We start from the raw sequence: 17,316 nt of genomic DNA, 5'->3' as shown, positions 1-17,316 counted from the left end.
TGCTCCTGCAAAAGATACTTCTCGCTTATCCTCTATATAAAGCTTAATCTCAGGGATACATTATCTTTGAAGTTTTCTAACAACACTAAGTTCTTCAAACTATCAAAATCCTCAACCTTAGCAGAAGTTAACCAATCAAAAAACAGCCTTTCTAACTTCTTACCGTATTCTACATACGTAGTATTTTCATCCCTTCTCAAATTTCTAAATTTCTTACGGTACGCCTCCGGTACTAACTATACGCGCTAAGAACAGTTTCTTTCACGATATCGTATTATCACATTTTCCTCCTTAGACATGCAACTATACACAGTATGTGCCCTACCACTCAAAACTGATTGCAAATATAAATTCCACATTTCTTAGGAGAACCTACTTGTTCCATTAACTTCTCAAAACACATGAAATATGTCGTAACATCATCCTCATCAAACTTTGGTACTAATTTTAGCACTGCACTCATACCTAACGTATCAGCTTTGTTTTCGTTCTGGCCTGTCTGACTGTTACGAGTGCTTTCCCTGAACCGAGCAATTTCCAACTCATGCATACGTTCTTTCTCTCTCTCTTCCTGCTGCATTACCAACATTTCTCTCTCTTGCTGCATTTTCATTACTTCTCTCTCTTGCTGCATCTTCATGGCTTCTCTCTCTTGCTGCATTTTCATTATTCTCTCTCAGCTGCTCTTTCATCTCTCTCATACTTTTCTCTTTCTTTCTTCTCAACATACTCACGGAGATCATTCCACTCTAGACCTAGTAGCTTACCCGACTCAATAAACTCTTTCACCATCTCACTCATTCTGATTCTTTCTATATCCTCTCTGTTTCAAACTGTTAAAGTGTTGATAGCCTAAGCAAGGTCGCCACAATGTTACGGCCTCTAAGAGAGGTCCGCTTCAGGTTCGATATGAAATAAATAAATAAAAAAAAAAAAAAAAAAATATTTCAACACCAACAGTTGAAACTGGGGATACGAATATAGAAAGAAACACTTACACAACAAAGGTTTTATTTACAAGCTTACTAACAAAGGTAAATGCAGAATGGTGTCTCCTATTTACATAAAAAGATAGAATCTACACTGCATGAACTGGGGGAACAGCGAGGTAATTCAAAATACTTGCTGGCAGGGTTAGTGACTCGAAGCGATGACTTCAATGTTGGTCTTGCGTGTTTTTGTTCATCATGAGAGCCTTTTATTTCTTTTTGGCTATTACCTTGTTGAGTGTGTAAGTTATGGACGTATGTTTGATGTTTTTGTTTGTAGGTAATAAAATGCCGATTTTTTTTTACATGGTAGCTGATCATCATATTGCAATACATTTTTTATTTTATTTTGTTTAAAGTATATAAATGTTATATTGTCTTAAAGTATTTTGATTTGCTATCACTTACATAATGAAATGCGTATTTCATCCATTACAGTGCACATTTGGATTTACTTAGTTACTTATTTTAAGTGCGTATATATATAATATATATATATATATATATATATATATATATATATGAATAACTTGATCACGAAGTATATAAAACGTGATGCTATGTATAAATAAAGGTTTTTTGCCACGAAGGATAAAAAAATTAAAAAGCGAGATAGCCAAGTACTTTTGGTCCTGTTCGGACCCTTTACTGAGGCAAACTGATTTTACAGAGAACAACATAGTCTAAAAGAAGGCTTAATATACAAACTGACACTACAAGATTAGCAATAAGGGCGATTTTCACTCTACAGAAAGGAGGAGCTGCCTGAGGTAGCCACCTTGAAGGATACACGCAGTAAACAAGTGATTCTTCCAGAAAACAGTACATTTTGAAAAAACACGGGAGCATATACAATTTAATATCATGAATTTTTACACAAATTTTAACAAACAAATTAGTTATTAATGAAAAGACGAAAGAAAATATAAATATATAATATATATATATATATATATATATATATATATATATATATCGAGCAAGAGAAAGAGGGAGAGAGAATATCGAACCAGAGAGAGAGAGAGAGAGAGAGAGAGAGAGAGAGAGATAAAATATATATGTAAGTGTTTACATAATAAAAATATGGAATGTTAGTCCATATATATATAAAAGATTGCTTGCAGGAATGTGATCAGACTAGAGACGCTAAAGATGACGTATACAATAAGTATGTAGGCTAAGATAACATGCCGTCACCTGTAGTCATTCAATTGTTTATAAACATTAGTCCAAGCTCCCTGCTTGAGACAACTACCCCGACCTATAATTCAACGGCCTACGTGATCTGTAGCGTGTCTCATTTTGATTGTGTGTTCGTATGAAACTATGTCATTTGTATGTATGTTCATATGTTCGAACTACTGTCTGTTCCTTCATAACTTGTAACAGAGATGGTAGACGGGCAGAACAGAGTTAGCTATCGTCATTAGAAGACCTGTACCTCTTTACCTAAGCTTTATTTATCATGTAGAGGAATAGGATTAGCCATCATCATTGGCAGAAGCGATCAAGCTATCGTTATTAGAAGACTTGTACAATCATATCTGATCTTCAGCATGTAAAACTTCAAGAATATATATATTTTTATACTTCGTGTTTTCTACAAGAACCTCCTCACCATGAGTTTAACACACCATCGTCGTAACCAAGAAGATAATACCGACTTCGTAAGTGATCTACAAACCCCAAGTCACTCCCATGAATATGGAAGTGCAATACCAACCGACTTAGCGTAAAATTATCGCAAGTCTAACATTACCTCATAGGGCGCCTTATCATACAAGGCACACGCCCTAATATTGGTGGCCAGCGTACCAGAAGAACTCTACAAACGTCCTACGAAGAAAAACAGAATAGAATATAAATCATGTATCATAAGAAGTCAACGACGACGGAAGCAGCAGATTCTTCAAGCAACCTAGTATCATCGTTAGTGAGCGACTTCAGAAAACAATAAGAACTCTTTAACGACGACGAAAGCAACAGATTCTTCAACCAACTTAGTATCATCGTTTAGTGAATAACTTCAAGAAACAAAACCGACGTGTCTTTTTCCTACGGCAAACGCAAGCTTCGTCTCTCATTAGAATCATTCAAGAAAACATCGTTAGTGAGCGTTTCCGGCACTTCAAGAAAACAAACCGAACGCCGTCTGCAGCATCGGATCTTTCAAGGGCTCGAATCATCGAAACAACGCGCACCCGGGGAGGGGGAAAGGAAATGAAAGCCAAACCAGGTCATCCGCTAAATAGAGAAGGAGGACCAAGGCCGTGTGTCGTTATCGGAACACCGTGACTTCCCACAAAAGCAAGCTAAGTACAATTTTTTATTCTATTTGGAGTAACTTTGAGTGTTTCCTTTGCAGGTCGAATTTCGTTATTCCTGTGGCTGAAGTTACGAGACATTCTTAATCTTACTTTTTACAGAAATTATCAAACATCATTGAGATTTTGCTACTGCGAGTTTTTATCTTTGAGTGTCTGTTTCCAGAAGTTCTACTGAAATATCATAATCATATACTATGTTAATTTTATCATTTTGGGTGATTATTAATCCCTTACGTAACAAATCATATTAAACAGTGAATATGCGTTTACGCAGTGGACGTCTGTATTTATACAGATGCATGGATAGGGTCGTTAAGCACCGTAGTGATTAGAAAAACACACAAAAAAACAAGTGGAACACCCGTACAAATCTATAAATTAGAGGTAACACTATTTCGGGTCATGACAATAAATGCTCCTTTGCAAAGTCCCGCTCGCAGTTTTAGCCTTGAGTTTTTTGAGTTATATAAAATATCGAACCTCAATGACTCAACTTAACTTTAAAAATATGGCTGGATTGCAAGGAATAACATGTCTGTAAAAAACTTTCATCAGGCTAAATGCGCTGACCAGGATCCCTCACTATTTCAAATTTTAGCAAAGAATGAAGTACAAACAGTTAATATTGAATGCAGTAGTGATAACTTGTCTTATTAGTAATCGCTCAGTTCCTAATAGTTCGTCATTCATTGCTTTATACGTAACCAGCAACATAATGCTAAAAACACACAATACGTTGCCGATGGTAATAAAGAGAAGGATCTTAATTATTACAAAAAAAAAAAAAATAGAAACAGTAGCCCGTTCAGAATCAAACAAGCAAACTCGGTGACTGTGTCACCTAGTCAAGCGGTCAAGGTCAGTCAAAAACTGCCGAAGTTTTCAAAGCATAGCAAATTTCATACAATAAGCGACTCTAGCAGAGTGGGGAAAAGCGATGTTGGTTCATACATACCGATATCTTTTTGAATTAAAAAGGATTTTTCCTATGAAACACACGACCGTATAAAGTAATCAGAGCAGGTTTTCGTTTTTTTTTAATACGTAAGTTATTATAAGTAGTGGTAGATAAAGCCCGACTGTACGCGCCGTAAAAATTAGAATATCTTGTTATTCCTTTAGTACACGTAATATCCTGTATTTACGGACTCACGTCTGTTGTTCGAACTTCCCTAATGAGAAGTCCGGATAAGCGAGCGTTTACAGATACCTCTATAGTTATAAAAAACATTGATCTGTATCTAGTGTAATTGTAAGATTCATCTAGGGGTATACAAAATATTAACTTACATCCTGCAAAATAAGGCGTGTTTATCAACAGAATTACGAGTCTGACAGAGGGAATAAACACTTCTTAGTGTTAATAGTTCCTTGACACGTTATATAGAATTAATAGCACTAAAAACAAACACTGCAATTGAGTGTGTTAGGAATAGTTATGAGTGCTAAATCAGTAAACATGGAATTCAACACATAATAATCTGTGACTCGGGTGGTGTAAATCAATAATAATCTCCTTAACACGTTGTGTGAATTCCTATCCATAAGAAAAACCAATGTATATTTTATCGCCCAGAGTCAATCGGTTTGGTAGAATAACTGATAATTAAATAGGAAGTGTCAATGTCTTACGAGTTACAACTCGTGATATTGGATCCTAACTGGATTATAGCGGTTCTCGCGGTTTTAAATACCTTTATCATTTATATCTTGTATCTATAGAATTGATGCCGCAAGTAGCCTTATACGGTACGCCGCTAGAACACTTTTCCACATATTCAAGCCAACCATTAATTTATCAAATATATATATATATAAATAAATAAATATAAAAAAAAAATAAGATAAATATGGATACAAGTGGAGTCAATATAATACACTCCGTAAGAAGTCGGAAGGGTTACAAATTATAATAAAAAAGGAATCACGATAAAATCAATAAGCAAAACGTAACCATAGATAATTAAATATCCAAATATATATGCGTAAAGATTTGAACTCTAACTTAACGCTTTAGTAATGACAAATAAGCTAAAAGTTCAAACACATATCCAAAATCTACTGACATATTGTCTGTCCCCGGTGATTTATATTCGTAGTCAATGAAAAAAAAAATTTAAAAAATAAATAAATAAATAAAATAATAATAAATAAAATAAATAAAATAAAATAAAAGAGATTTTAAAGTCAGGAAGTCTAGAAGAGAAAATGTTATCTATGAAAGAATCCTATATGAATTCTTATACAGGGCTAATAATATATATAGAATTTGTATGGAAACCTTTTTCATATAGTTTGAATAAGGAATATTTAATTTAACATAATTACAATTATGCAGATTTCCAACATGAAACTAATATATTATTCAATTTTGGTACTGTTTTTTTCAGACATTCTTTTCGTGTGGGTCGAGTATTAAAAGATAATAAATTTATCCTAAAGTCGTATTTATTACAGCGAGTAACGTAACTCTTAGCTGGCTGAGAGCAATCTCCTGCCAAGTGACGACGTCATCATTGCCGTATCAGCATTTGTTCCTTTTAACCTCAATAATCTGCTTACACAGGCTTCATCTGTGTGTCGTCTCTGCTTGTAAACGCAGATTGACTGGAGAAAGGAATGCTTAGCCCGAACTTCTCATGGGCTATCGGTGTGCGCAATGCAACTTGCAATCATTTTAAAATTAATAAACAAAATAAGGAAATAGAATTTCTATAACATCAAAATGAATTAATTTTTTCTGAACCTCATAGACATTTGGAAGTATCACGATATGAATATGAATATTTACTTGCAACATTAGACTATTAACAATTCAAGTAAAACATTCATGGGAAAATGTCACATTTTCTTGAAAAACCCAAAGTTTATTTAGAAATTAGTTACATAGTGGGTTTTTTTCGTTGCATCTCCTACCTATTAATAAAGTTTTTAAAAAAATTAACCTCAGAGGATGCGCGCGAGAATATTGAATATGAAACTTTTGTTAGGGCACATAGAATCATGATTAATATTCTCTTTGACTCTTATGTTGCCTGGCAATCTTACAAATAGCTCCGTTTTCCACTTCTTTGTCTAGTAATTCACTACCAGTAATATCGAATTTTCTTTGGGATTTGTATTGATATCTGTTTATTTGTTATAATTATGGATATTTTTACAGTCATCATAGACCTGGATAGGTTCACTCATTGTTAATGCCATGGATAAAAAAGTTTGTACAGCGGACTTTTGAATTCCAAAATATCAGCGAATTCATGTGGGTTACGTCTGGTCTAAATGGCTCTCTTCCCTCCCCTGTATTTGGATGTTGTCTGAATTTACTTTGCCCTTGTGACAAGTATAATTTCACTTGCAGGCTGATTAATGGAACCTGGTTACAGTATCCTGCAGTACGAGAGTTTCACATCGCAACTTCAAAAAATCGTTCGTCGCAGCGGACGACTACAGTCAAGTAACAACCGCCTACAATGTGAAAGGAATTTCATGGACTTCTTCGACCGACACCGTATCTCGTCGTTAATCTCGTTTTGATGCGGAACGCTCCAGCGACTGTCGGAATCGACTACAAATGGGACATACTTCCGACAATTTCGACCCGAAGGATATTCAACTCTACTTTGCTGGCGAAGGACTCGTGCTGGGATGATCTATTCATCGCGAACGTAATCGTGTAGCTTAGGATGCAGAGAATAAGTATGAGCGCAATATAGAACGTTGGACCCGCCCAGGCAAATTTTCCCCTTGTTTTAACCCTGTGAAATAGGCCGTTTCATTGGGCTATAGGTGGTTGTCTGGAACTGTGTAATGGACGAAAAGTTGTTCGAACGCTAGTTAAAAGTGAAGTAGTATAACCTCGGTCATGTATCCTATATATATAAAGTATCAATAAATAACAGAGTCGAAATATATCTTTGCGTGTACGCAATAGGAATCTCTTATATAAATGATCATAAATAACAGAATCGAAATATATTTTTTTGCGTGTACGCACTAGGAATCTATATATGAATGATCATAAATAACGGAATCGAAATATATCTTTGCGTGTACGCAATAGGAATCTATTTAAAGTGCACATATATTAATCATAATTATATGAATCCATATACATATGTATAAAACATTCAGGTAGCCTATAATCAATCTGTTACCTTTCATCTTACCAATATCTGCAGTTATATATGAGTTAGTATATGGATTAATGAATCGGATATAAAACATTTAGCATAAAAATCAACGAATCAATCAGCATAAACATTAGTAACTTTATCAATTCATATATGAAAGTTTTTTATCAGTAAAAACTATGATTTTTATCATGTTAATCTTCATTCTATGCAATTATCAGAGTACATTAGTATTTTCTGTAGCATAAGTATCTTAAAGAGATGAAGTGAAAACTGTATCATTATATATCACGTGATCACTATTATTTACCAATATCATTGTTTTATATTTTATTACTTGAATCAATTCATGTACACCATGAATTTTTATTTACTTATATATATATATATATTCACATAGTGTCTGTATCACACTCCTATAAGTCAAATGCAAGTCAAGTTTGAGTAATATTCAGTGGTTGGTTTTGGTAGCTGACCGAGCTGATGTAAGTGTTTACATAATAAAAATATGGAATGTTAGTCTATATATATAAAAGATTGCTTGCAGGAATGTGATCAGACTAGAGACGCTAAAGATGACGTAGTACAATAAGTATGTAGGCTAAGATAACATGCCGTCACCTGTAGTCATTCAATGTAATAAACATTAGTCCAAGCTCCCTGCTTGAGACAACTAACCACCCCGACCTATAATTCAAACGGCCTACGTGATCTGTAGCGTGTCTCATTTTGATTGTGTGTTCGTATGAAACTATGTCATTTGTATGTATGTTCATATGTTCGAACTACTGTCTGTTCCTTCATAACTTGTAACAGAGATGGTAGACGGGCAGAACAGAGTTAGCTATCGTCATTAGAAGACCTGTACCTCTTTACCTAAGCTTTATCATGTAGAGGAATAGGATTAGCCATCATCATTGGCAGAAGCGATCAAGCTATCGTTATTAGAAGACTTGTACAATCATATCTGATCTTCAGCATGTAAAACTTCAAGAATATATATATTTTTATACTTCGTGTTTTCTACAAGAACCTCCTCACCATGAGTTTAACACACCATCGTCGTAACCAAGAAGATAATACCGACTTCGTAAGTGATCTACAAACCCCAAGTCACTCCCATGAATATGGAAGTGCAATACCAACCGACTTAGCGTAAAATTATCGCAAGTCTAACATTACCTCATAGGGCGCCTTATCATACACTATAAAACTTTTTGTGAGCTTTTTGATAACATAAATCAATTAAATGAGGTGGGTAGCAGAGATCGTTTCCTATCTTTTTTATGTATTCTATTTCTTGGTCCAGATATTGTGGACTCGTGATACGCAAAGCGCGTAGGAACATTGAAGAAAAATTGAAATTTTAATATTAAGATGGTGGCCAGAATAAAAATGTACATATGTTAAATTATTTGTGGGTTTTCTATAAATATATATATCTGGACCAAGAAATAGAATACATAAAAAAGATAGGAAACGATCTCTGCTACCCGCCTCATTTAATTGATTTATTGTTATCAAAACAAAAGCTCACAAAAAGTTTTATAGTGTTGCTGTTAATGAAAAAGAAATGCCTAAAAATGTACTTAGCTTACCTTATTTTCGTGGATTTGAAATCATAAAATCAATATTTAAATCGTTTAATGTTAATGTAGGGTTCTCTTATAACAATACCATTAAAGATATGCTAATTAAGAATAGTCCCGTAACAAATAATAACATCATTTACAAAATTCCTTGTAAGGATTGCCCATCGTTTTACGTTGGTCAGTCAAGTAAAAATTTATGTGTACGTATTAAGCAGCATATGTATTCAGTTAGAACAGCCCAGACTTCAAATGCACTGTTTATCCATCTGAGTGAAAAATCTCATTGTATTAATTGGGTGATACCTCGGTAATTGCTAGATCTAATGATTATGTTCAAGAAATTTACTGGAATCGGCAATTATACAAATCACTAATAAAAACAACCTAAATCTTAGTCTGGGAATGTACCATTTGGACCCATATATTTGTAAGATGTTTATGAAGGACCTTAAACTAAATGAACAACTAATAAATTAGTCCCACATGTATATAGTTATTATTTTTTTTTTTCTCTCTCTCTCTCTCTCTCTCTCTCTCTCTCTTTGGTTCGATATTCTCTCTCCCTCTTTCTCTTGCACGATATATATATATATTTATATTTCCTTTCGTCTTTTCATTAATAATAATTTGTTTGGGAAAATTTGTGTAAAAATTCATGATATTAAATTGTATATGCTCCTGTGTTTTTTCAAAATGTACTGTTTTCTGGAAGAATCACTTGTTTACTGCGTGTATCCTTCAAGGTGTGGCTACCCTCAGGCAGCTCCTCCTTTCTGTAGAGTGAAAATCGCCCTTATTGCTAATCTTGTAGTGTCAGTTTGTATATTAAGCCTTCTTTTGACTATGTTGTTCTCTGTAAAATCAGTTTGCCTCAGTAAAGGGTCCGAACAGGACCAAAAGTAATTGGCATCTCGCTCATTCATTTTTTCCTTCGTGGCAAAAAACCTTTATTTATATATATACATATATATATATATATATATATATATATATATGTATATATATATATATATATATAATATATATATATATATATATATATATATATATATGTGTGTGTGTGTGTGTGTGTGTGTGTGTGTGTGTGTGTGTGTGTGTGTGTTTTATAGGATCAAGGAAATTATTATCAGAATGCATTAGCGTATAAAGGCACGAAACTAAGAACAAGAGCGAAATAATGATCCTACAGATAACGACACAACTGAGAGTTTATAAAAGAGACTTTCACATTCAGCCACCGTGAGACAACGGAAGTTGTGTCAAGTGGTGAACGAAGCTTCGCAGATGTTCCAGAGAATCTGAAACCCCGAAACATTGTTTACACTACACGGAAAATTAATCGACGCTACGCCTTTACTGACATCTGACACCCGAGTGCCAAGAATCAATTTCGGATAGGTATCTCGAGGGACTTTTGACTAATTTAAGGAAAGGAGATAATGTACCCTTGTTTACAGGTGGAATTCGAGGCTCCTCCCTTCATAAGATAAGCCTGGTTTAACCAATCGAATTAGGAGTGCCAGACTTCTAAGGAAATCCTATGGTAGGCCTCGACGAATATCCTACAAGAATACCCAGACACAACATCAAGGGTCATGGTAGGGAAGAAGGAGGCGTTTCCCAATGAAAAGCTTACTGATTACGACAGGAAGGTATTTCGAACAAAGGGCAATAACCACTTAAACATAAGGATTCTTTTAGAAAATGCCACTCCCATAGTCAAATTAGGAACCCAGAGGCAGTGCTGGGAAGATAACGTCCAAAATAAAAGAGCTCGACACAGCTCCGAGAACAGAAAAGAAAGTGAGAGGAGGAAAGAGGAAGGTTAAGAAGCCAAATTTGAGGGAGTGAGTAAAGGAGTGATGGAGTGTGGGTGTGTCAGTGTTGATTACAGCACATAGACGAAGTGAAGTGTATACTTCCCGAGTGCCAATAGACTTGCAAGAAAACCAAGTGCCTTTTAGAATAGTTGCCTCGGTCCAAGAACCCAAATCAAAGGTGGAAGAAATTATAAGTTTTAATAGCAAGAATAAACTAGACTTTAAGTGAAATAATATTGTTTCATTCCCAAGATTATAAGAACCTCTAATTAAGAAGATAGCAAACAATCCTTTGTATGAAGCAACAATTATATAATTATATCTCATTGTCAACACAAATTCCAGTAGCTGGCAGCCATTAAACCTTAAACTGTAGCCTGTCGCGCTACACACACACACACACACACACACACACACACACACACACACACACACACACACACACACACACACATATATATATATATATATATATATATATATATATATATATATATATATATATATATATTTTACAAGGTCTAGTTGACCCTGTTTAATTAAAAGGAAACAAATCACTAATTGACAACATAACCTCCCTCGGTGTCCACTCGCAACTCTGCAGCTAAATCAAGTTTTTAGATTCTAGGCTAAAAAGCAAAGTTTTATTTCCCCAAAAGAAAATATGAACAAACAATGAAAATAAATTTAAAAAAACACCAAAAATCACGAAAAGCAATTATTCCTCGAATAGTCATCTTGATCTTATTGTCAAAAACCCCATCAGTATTTTCCCAAACTAAGTTGTCAATTAGAGAAATCATTTTCTGTCGTGACAAACTGAATACATCTGTAAAAGAAACCACAATTATCTGAAATAAAATATAAAAGAACGGATAACTATCCAATAAACATATTAAATGCGTTTCCCTGCACTTCAGCTCCCTTCAGAGTATCTGTAAAAATCAAAGTTTTTGCAAAATTGTTTTCACTATTTATCTTCTTGATGGATCCTCTGTGCGCCTCTCTTGGGGCTTTCCTCACTGGTAATCACTCGGAAAGTCTGCAGTCTAAAATGCCCCGATTATTATCACTCCCTATCAGAATATATAACGTTGTCATGCTCCCTGATGGGTGTACGAACGCACGCACATTAGTCCTCTCAGTTCTGAGTTCGTAGATTTACTATATTATATTATATATATCTATATATATTATATATATATATATATATAGATATATATATTATATATATATATATATGTATATATATATATATGCATTATTTTATTTATGGCTCAGTGTAATTTTTTTTTCATGTTTTTACTTTTATTAACAGGCTTTACTGTACAGTGTGTAACCTAGTGTTCTATTGCCTGATATATATATAAAGTGTCCTCACTTGAACGTGCTTAGAAAATCTGGACTTCAGCCTTACATAACGAGTGTAAACAGGGATTTAGGACGAGTAATACCGATAGATATAAGTATCCGAGGATAGACGGAACAATGACCCAGGCTTAAATATTTATGATCAGCTGATGACAGGGAAGGTCAGGGACAAAGGTGAGGAATGTTCCCTAGATACTATAGGCGAAAAAAATGCTTTGCTTGTTTTATGCTCATGTGTATAGGTCTCTCTAGCTTAATGTGATGTTAATGTTAGATATATTCAGTGGAAAAGGCTGAGGAGGAAAAGTTATATCATAGTGTAAGAAATGATTTTAATATATTTTTAAATTCCATATCAATTTTGATTGAGCTGTAATCATGTTTTATGACTTGGTAAGCAATGTTTGGCGTTTACGTCTTATACTGAACTATTTTCATCATCAGTATTTGGAGACGTGGGCAGTTTATGGAAATTTCGTAGAAGGAAAAGAATGAAGAAATCGCAGATGATTTTATAGGTTTCAGACAACTTCATCGAATTGTTCACATTGTAGTCGCTGTCATATCAATGACATTGCTCCTAAAAACTAGTTCTTTTCAAGAAAATATTTCAGTTCGCCGAAGCACAGAGTTTCATGAAAGTTGTTAATCATTTTATGATGCACGAACAGTTTATTAATTTTCAGATACTGTTCCGATATTAACTTCAACTGTTATCGAGTGTCAGCGATCGGGACTCAAGAACTCCTCATTCAACTTCGCCGCCATGCTGATGCGCCCTGAAACCCGATCGCAAGGTTTGATGAAAAATACAAAAAGAAAATTGAGGCCATCGTCCGCAAGCCTCAGAAGAGTGAGGAAGAAGAACCAGGCAGCCCGTGCCCTTTCTGCTCTTCTCCAGTGGTGGAGACGACTCTGGAATGTGGACAGTGTCAGAATGCATTACCTTATTGTATTGCTACGGTAAGCGACAATGGCTTCTTTATATTTTTAGATAACTTTTACAGTGCGTAGTTCCTCGCTGGACGAGTGGGTTACATGCTCGCCTACCGATTCGGTAGCCTGAGTTCGATTCTTCACTCTGACAACGTGGAATTAGAGGAATTTGTCTCTGGCGATTAGAAATTCATTTCTTGATATAATGTGGTTCGGATCCCACAATAAGCTGTGGGTCCCGTTGCTAGGTGACCATTTGCTTCCTAGCCAAGCAAAGATATCTAATCCTTCGGGCCATCCCTAGGAGAGTTGTTAACCAGCTCAGTTATCAGGTTAAGCTAAGATATATTTAACTTTTTACAGTACATGAATAATAAGCAAATATTTATAACATACTGTTAGTCTGCTATCATAAATAAAGATGTAAAGAAAGGTTCCTCCATAATGGAAATTCCTCCCCATTGGATTATGCATAAGGTAAGAGTTCCTACACAATTAGAATATTGATCTAAAACCGTGACATATACCCTAGAGCATCATAACTAACATGCAATAGAATTTATAAGATGTGAAGGTCTGCATCATGCACTATACACAGGTGTGGGATTTTCACCCTTAAAAACATGCCAGTCTTCCTTGCCTTCTGTTTGCACAGAGGAATTATGTGCATCAGGATCATTCATTAAAATGATTGAAGTTACATCATCACAGAAATTTGTAGTTTTCATTAACTTTGGAAGTGCTATAGAAGCCTTTCAAAATTATAATCCACAAAATACCTTTGCACAACAGATTATATAAAGGTAGGAGAAATGTCGAATTGTGTAGGATTCTCGCTTATGTCAGCATTAAGGGCCGATAAAGCAGCCAAATACACGACTACTATGGCAAGATCACATTATTTCATTATAATCAATAAATGGCAGATTATATGGAGTAATGAACCTGACAGTAACAAATAAAACAGATAAATCCCTAAGTTGAAATATGGAATTCCACATAAAAGAAAGAATGATACACACCAGTCACCTTATCTTGTCTTAGATTGATCACTCTCATTCGACCCATGGATATGAACAGCCCACAGGCTCCACTCCTTATATGTTTAGAATGTACAGTAACTTTAACTGTTAAACATTTTTGTATGGATGTCCAGTAGATAGCCAACAATGAATGTCAAATTTTGTAAAGCAATTAATGACATTTTGTTAGATTCACGATTATTTTCAGTTAACCCATTTGTAACATTTCTAAAAAGCTATAATTTAATAAAAGAAATCTAAACTTCATCATTAACCAAGGGAAATCCTCTGGGTCAGCTTGTGAAAGCAAATTAACTGGCTCAGTGGTTTGGTTTCACAATAAACCCATTAATCATAATTAGCTTTAGTTTTCGTTACTAAATTATCAAGGTTCTTAGCTTATGAATGCTCATGTATCTCTGAACCGTCAGTAGATAGAAACAGCTAACCTCATTCTTTTATACTTAGTCAATTTTGGAAATTAATATGATTTCATTTCATATTATATCTTTTTCTTTGTCTATAATTAGATCTTTTCTGTTCCTTAAATATTCATGTTTTATATTTTTCTATGTTTTGAAGAGCTAAACTTCTTTACCCAGAAACTATAATTAGGTAAGTGGCAGTTATTTTTATTTGAGATTATGTCGTTCACCACTGTCGATTCGTTCCTGCTGTAACTGCTTGCTTAACCTATTTCCCTTCAGCTTCAGCTGTTGTGACTTCGGCAGTTCATTATTTACCGAAGCCCATGCTGTCCTTCTGCAGATGGCCCTTCTAGAACCATGCAGCTTCCACCTCCTGTTCTGACAAGTTGATCCTTCACCCAACTGGACTATTTCCTTCAGCCTCTCTGAAGTTTTCTTCATCTCAGTATTCCATTGGCAGCTGTTGTGCGGGCAGAAATAAATTCACCACTGATCCACAGTATTTTGAGATTCCTAGAAGAATCTCGTTCTTTTGAGTATCTCTTTGACCAGGCATCATTGTTTGGAATCTTGTGTAGGTTGGATGAAGCAACCAGATCAGGATTGCCTTTGATTGTCAGCCTTTGACTAGTTACAACTTAAGCTTTCAGCAAAGCATGTACATTTGCATCCTTCAAGATTGATTCTGCACTTTGCTCTTCTTGTAGTGATGCTAATTATTACTAACCATTTCAATCCCATTGTCGCGAAGGTTTTCTTGAATATCTTTTCATATATAAGCTGCATGTTCTTGAAATTTTGGCACAGCACCTTTTAGACCCTGTCCCTGACTTAGCTAACGAGTTAAGAAAGAAGCCCTGCCTTCTCATTTCTCTGTGTCTCAAACTCATGAAACTCATGGAAGACTGTAATATGATGTCTTTTTATGTTTTACATATCCAAATTAGTTAATACAGTAAAAGTTTATCTGTATTTCATTGTATTGAAAGATTAGTATAACATCGTGGTTCATTTAAAGTATATAGATACAGATGAGTGGACCGACAGAAAAGTAGTGGGGCAGTAGTTTATTGGATTTTCAGATATGTTTATTTTGTTGTCTGATATGCACAAACATCTGAGGTCATCCATATCTGTAAGTATATGTCCATCCAACTGTATCAGCTATGGCAAACATGTTGCAGTATTGACATCATGGATGCCACAGTGCATTTGTATTATGACTGTTTGCACAATATAATGTAGAGAAGGTAGCCAGTGGGCTAAGAATTCCTGTGAAAAGTTAAGTGATAATCTCTTTAAGGGCTCCCTTTAACATACATGCACCAATACATGATTGAATGTTTTTAAAATTCTTTTATGAAATTGACAATTGTAGCATTCTATGGAAGGATTTGTAGAGAATTCTTTTCTTTGTTTCGCCGCAAAAATACCAGTGGCAACTTCCATGGGGAGATGAATGGCCAGTTGTTCCTCCAATGGCTGACAACGCTACTTTTACCCTCCTTTCCTGAGCCATCAGTTCTGTTAATAGACAATGCGCCATACCATACCATACTAACAGAAGCTAGTCTTTACCCCACATCTGCAATATCTAATAATTAAGACTGGTTCACTACCACCCCATTCTCTTGACAATAAATAAAAACGCACATGATATATAAAAACATACAAATGCCTATGTGAAAGATACTGAATAGGCTTCTTTCCTTACTCTTTAGCTAAGCAAAGGACAGGTGTTCGGATAGCTACAACGAATTTTGAGGAAATTGAAAAAGTTCAAGAGTAAACTGCCTTACTCAATAAATTCTGGTACTTCATTATATTGCTGAAAATTGCCGGAGGGTCTAAAAGATGCTGTGCTAGAATATCATGAAGATACAGCTGATATATAAGAAGATATTCAAGAAAACCTATGCGACAATGGCCTTCAAATGTTAAGAAGGTTAGAAGAACTTTGGTTGTCTATTCGAAAAGGATGTGCCTTTTCTGTCTGCTAAATTCCTTGGCCCCTCATCAGGAAGTCTTAATGTTGCTTAAAGTCAGAAGATTTGGTGATTTCCCTTTACCCTGAGGAAAGATAAATTTGATCCAGGGGTGTCATATTCATTTAATGGAACTTCTGGATTAAGAAAAAGAAGATGCTGCCCCTGTTTTTCGAAGTGTTGGACTGGGTGTCCGAGATATTCAAACCTCAGTGCCCCTAACATTTGGGGAGAGAGGCTTTAGTGGCAGTACATATTGTGATCAAAAGACATTTTCTGACAAGGGCCGTAAGACGAGATTTTCATATCCACTGGTTAAGGACATCCTAGCAGATGTTAAGAATGGAAAGAAGAGGTTATTATACATTGATGGGACCCCTTCTCTTTTAATTTCCAGGAACATTGCCTCCTTTGTTTTTATGAAATCCAGGGCTGTTCTAGCGTGGCATGCCATGTTTGTCTATGATTGATGGCATTACTAGAAGAGTGGAATCTTTTTGTACTCCATTTTAAGCTAGGGTTATGCCATCTGAGATGGACACCACACAGATTTTAGAGGTAGCGTTATCCATTACCAAGTAATATGAGTGGCATTTTGCAAAATGAGTGAATCCTGTGTTGTAGCATCAGAGGCCAGAAGACAGTTTATTTGTTCAACAAGGCCACAATTTTACGTGATGGGATAATTTTATACCTTTTGACTTATATACTGAAGA

The 17,316-nt window shown here is 35.1% G+C and overlaps 1 protein-coding gene across 1 annotated transcript in view; it reads left to right on the top strand.

Annotated features, from left to right (window-relative positions):
* Nucleotides 1-17,316, top strand: part of LOC135216338 (WD repeat-containing protein 19-like) — a 927,827-nt gene that overhangs the window by 882,304 nt on the left and 28,207 nt on the right. Inside the window, 2 exon segments of the mRNA XM_064251544.1 lie at nt 12,916-13,022; nt 13,025-13,192. Coding sequence (XP_064107614.1) covers nt 12,916-13,022; nt 13,025-13,192 — 275 coding nt within the window.

The sequence above is a fragment of the Macrobrachium nipponense genome, chromosome 6 (assembly GCF_015104395.2).
Source record: "Macrobrachium nipponense isolate FS-2020 chromosome 6, ASM1510439v2, whole genome shotgun sequence".
NCBI lineage: Eukaryota > Metazoa > Arthropoda > Malacostraca > Decapoda > Palaemonidae > Macrobrachium > Macrobrachium nipponense.
This window is presented reverse-complemented; position numbering and strand designations above follow the sequence as displayed.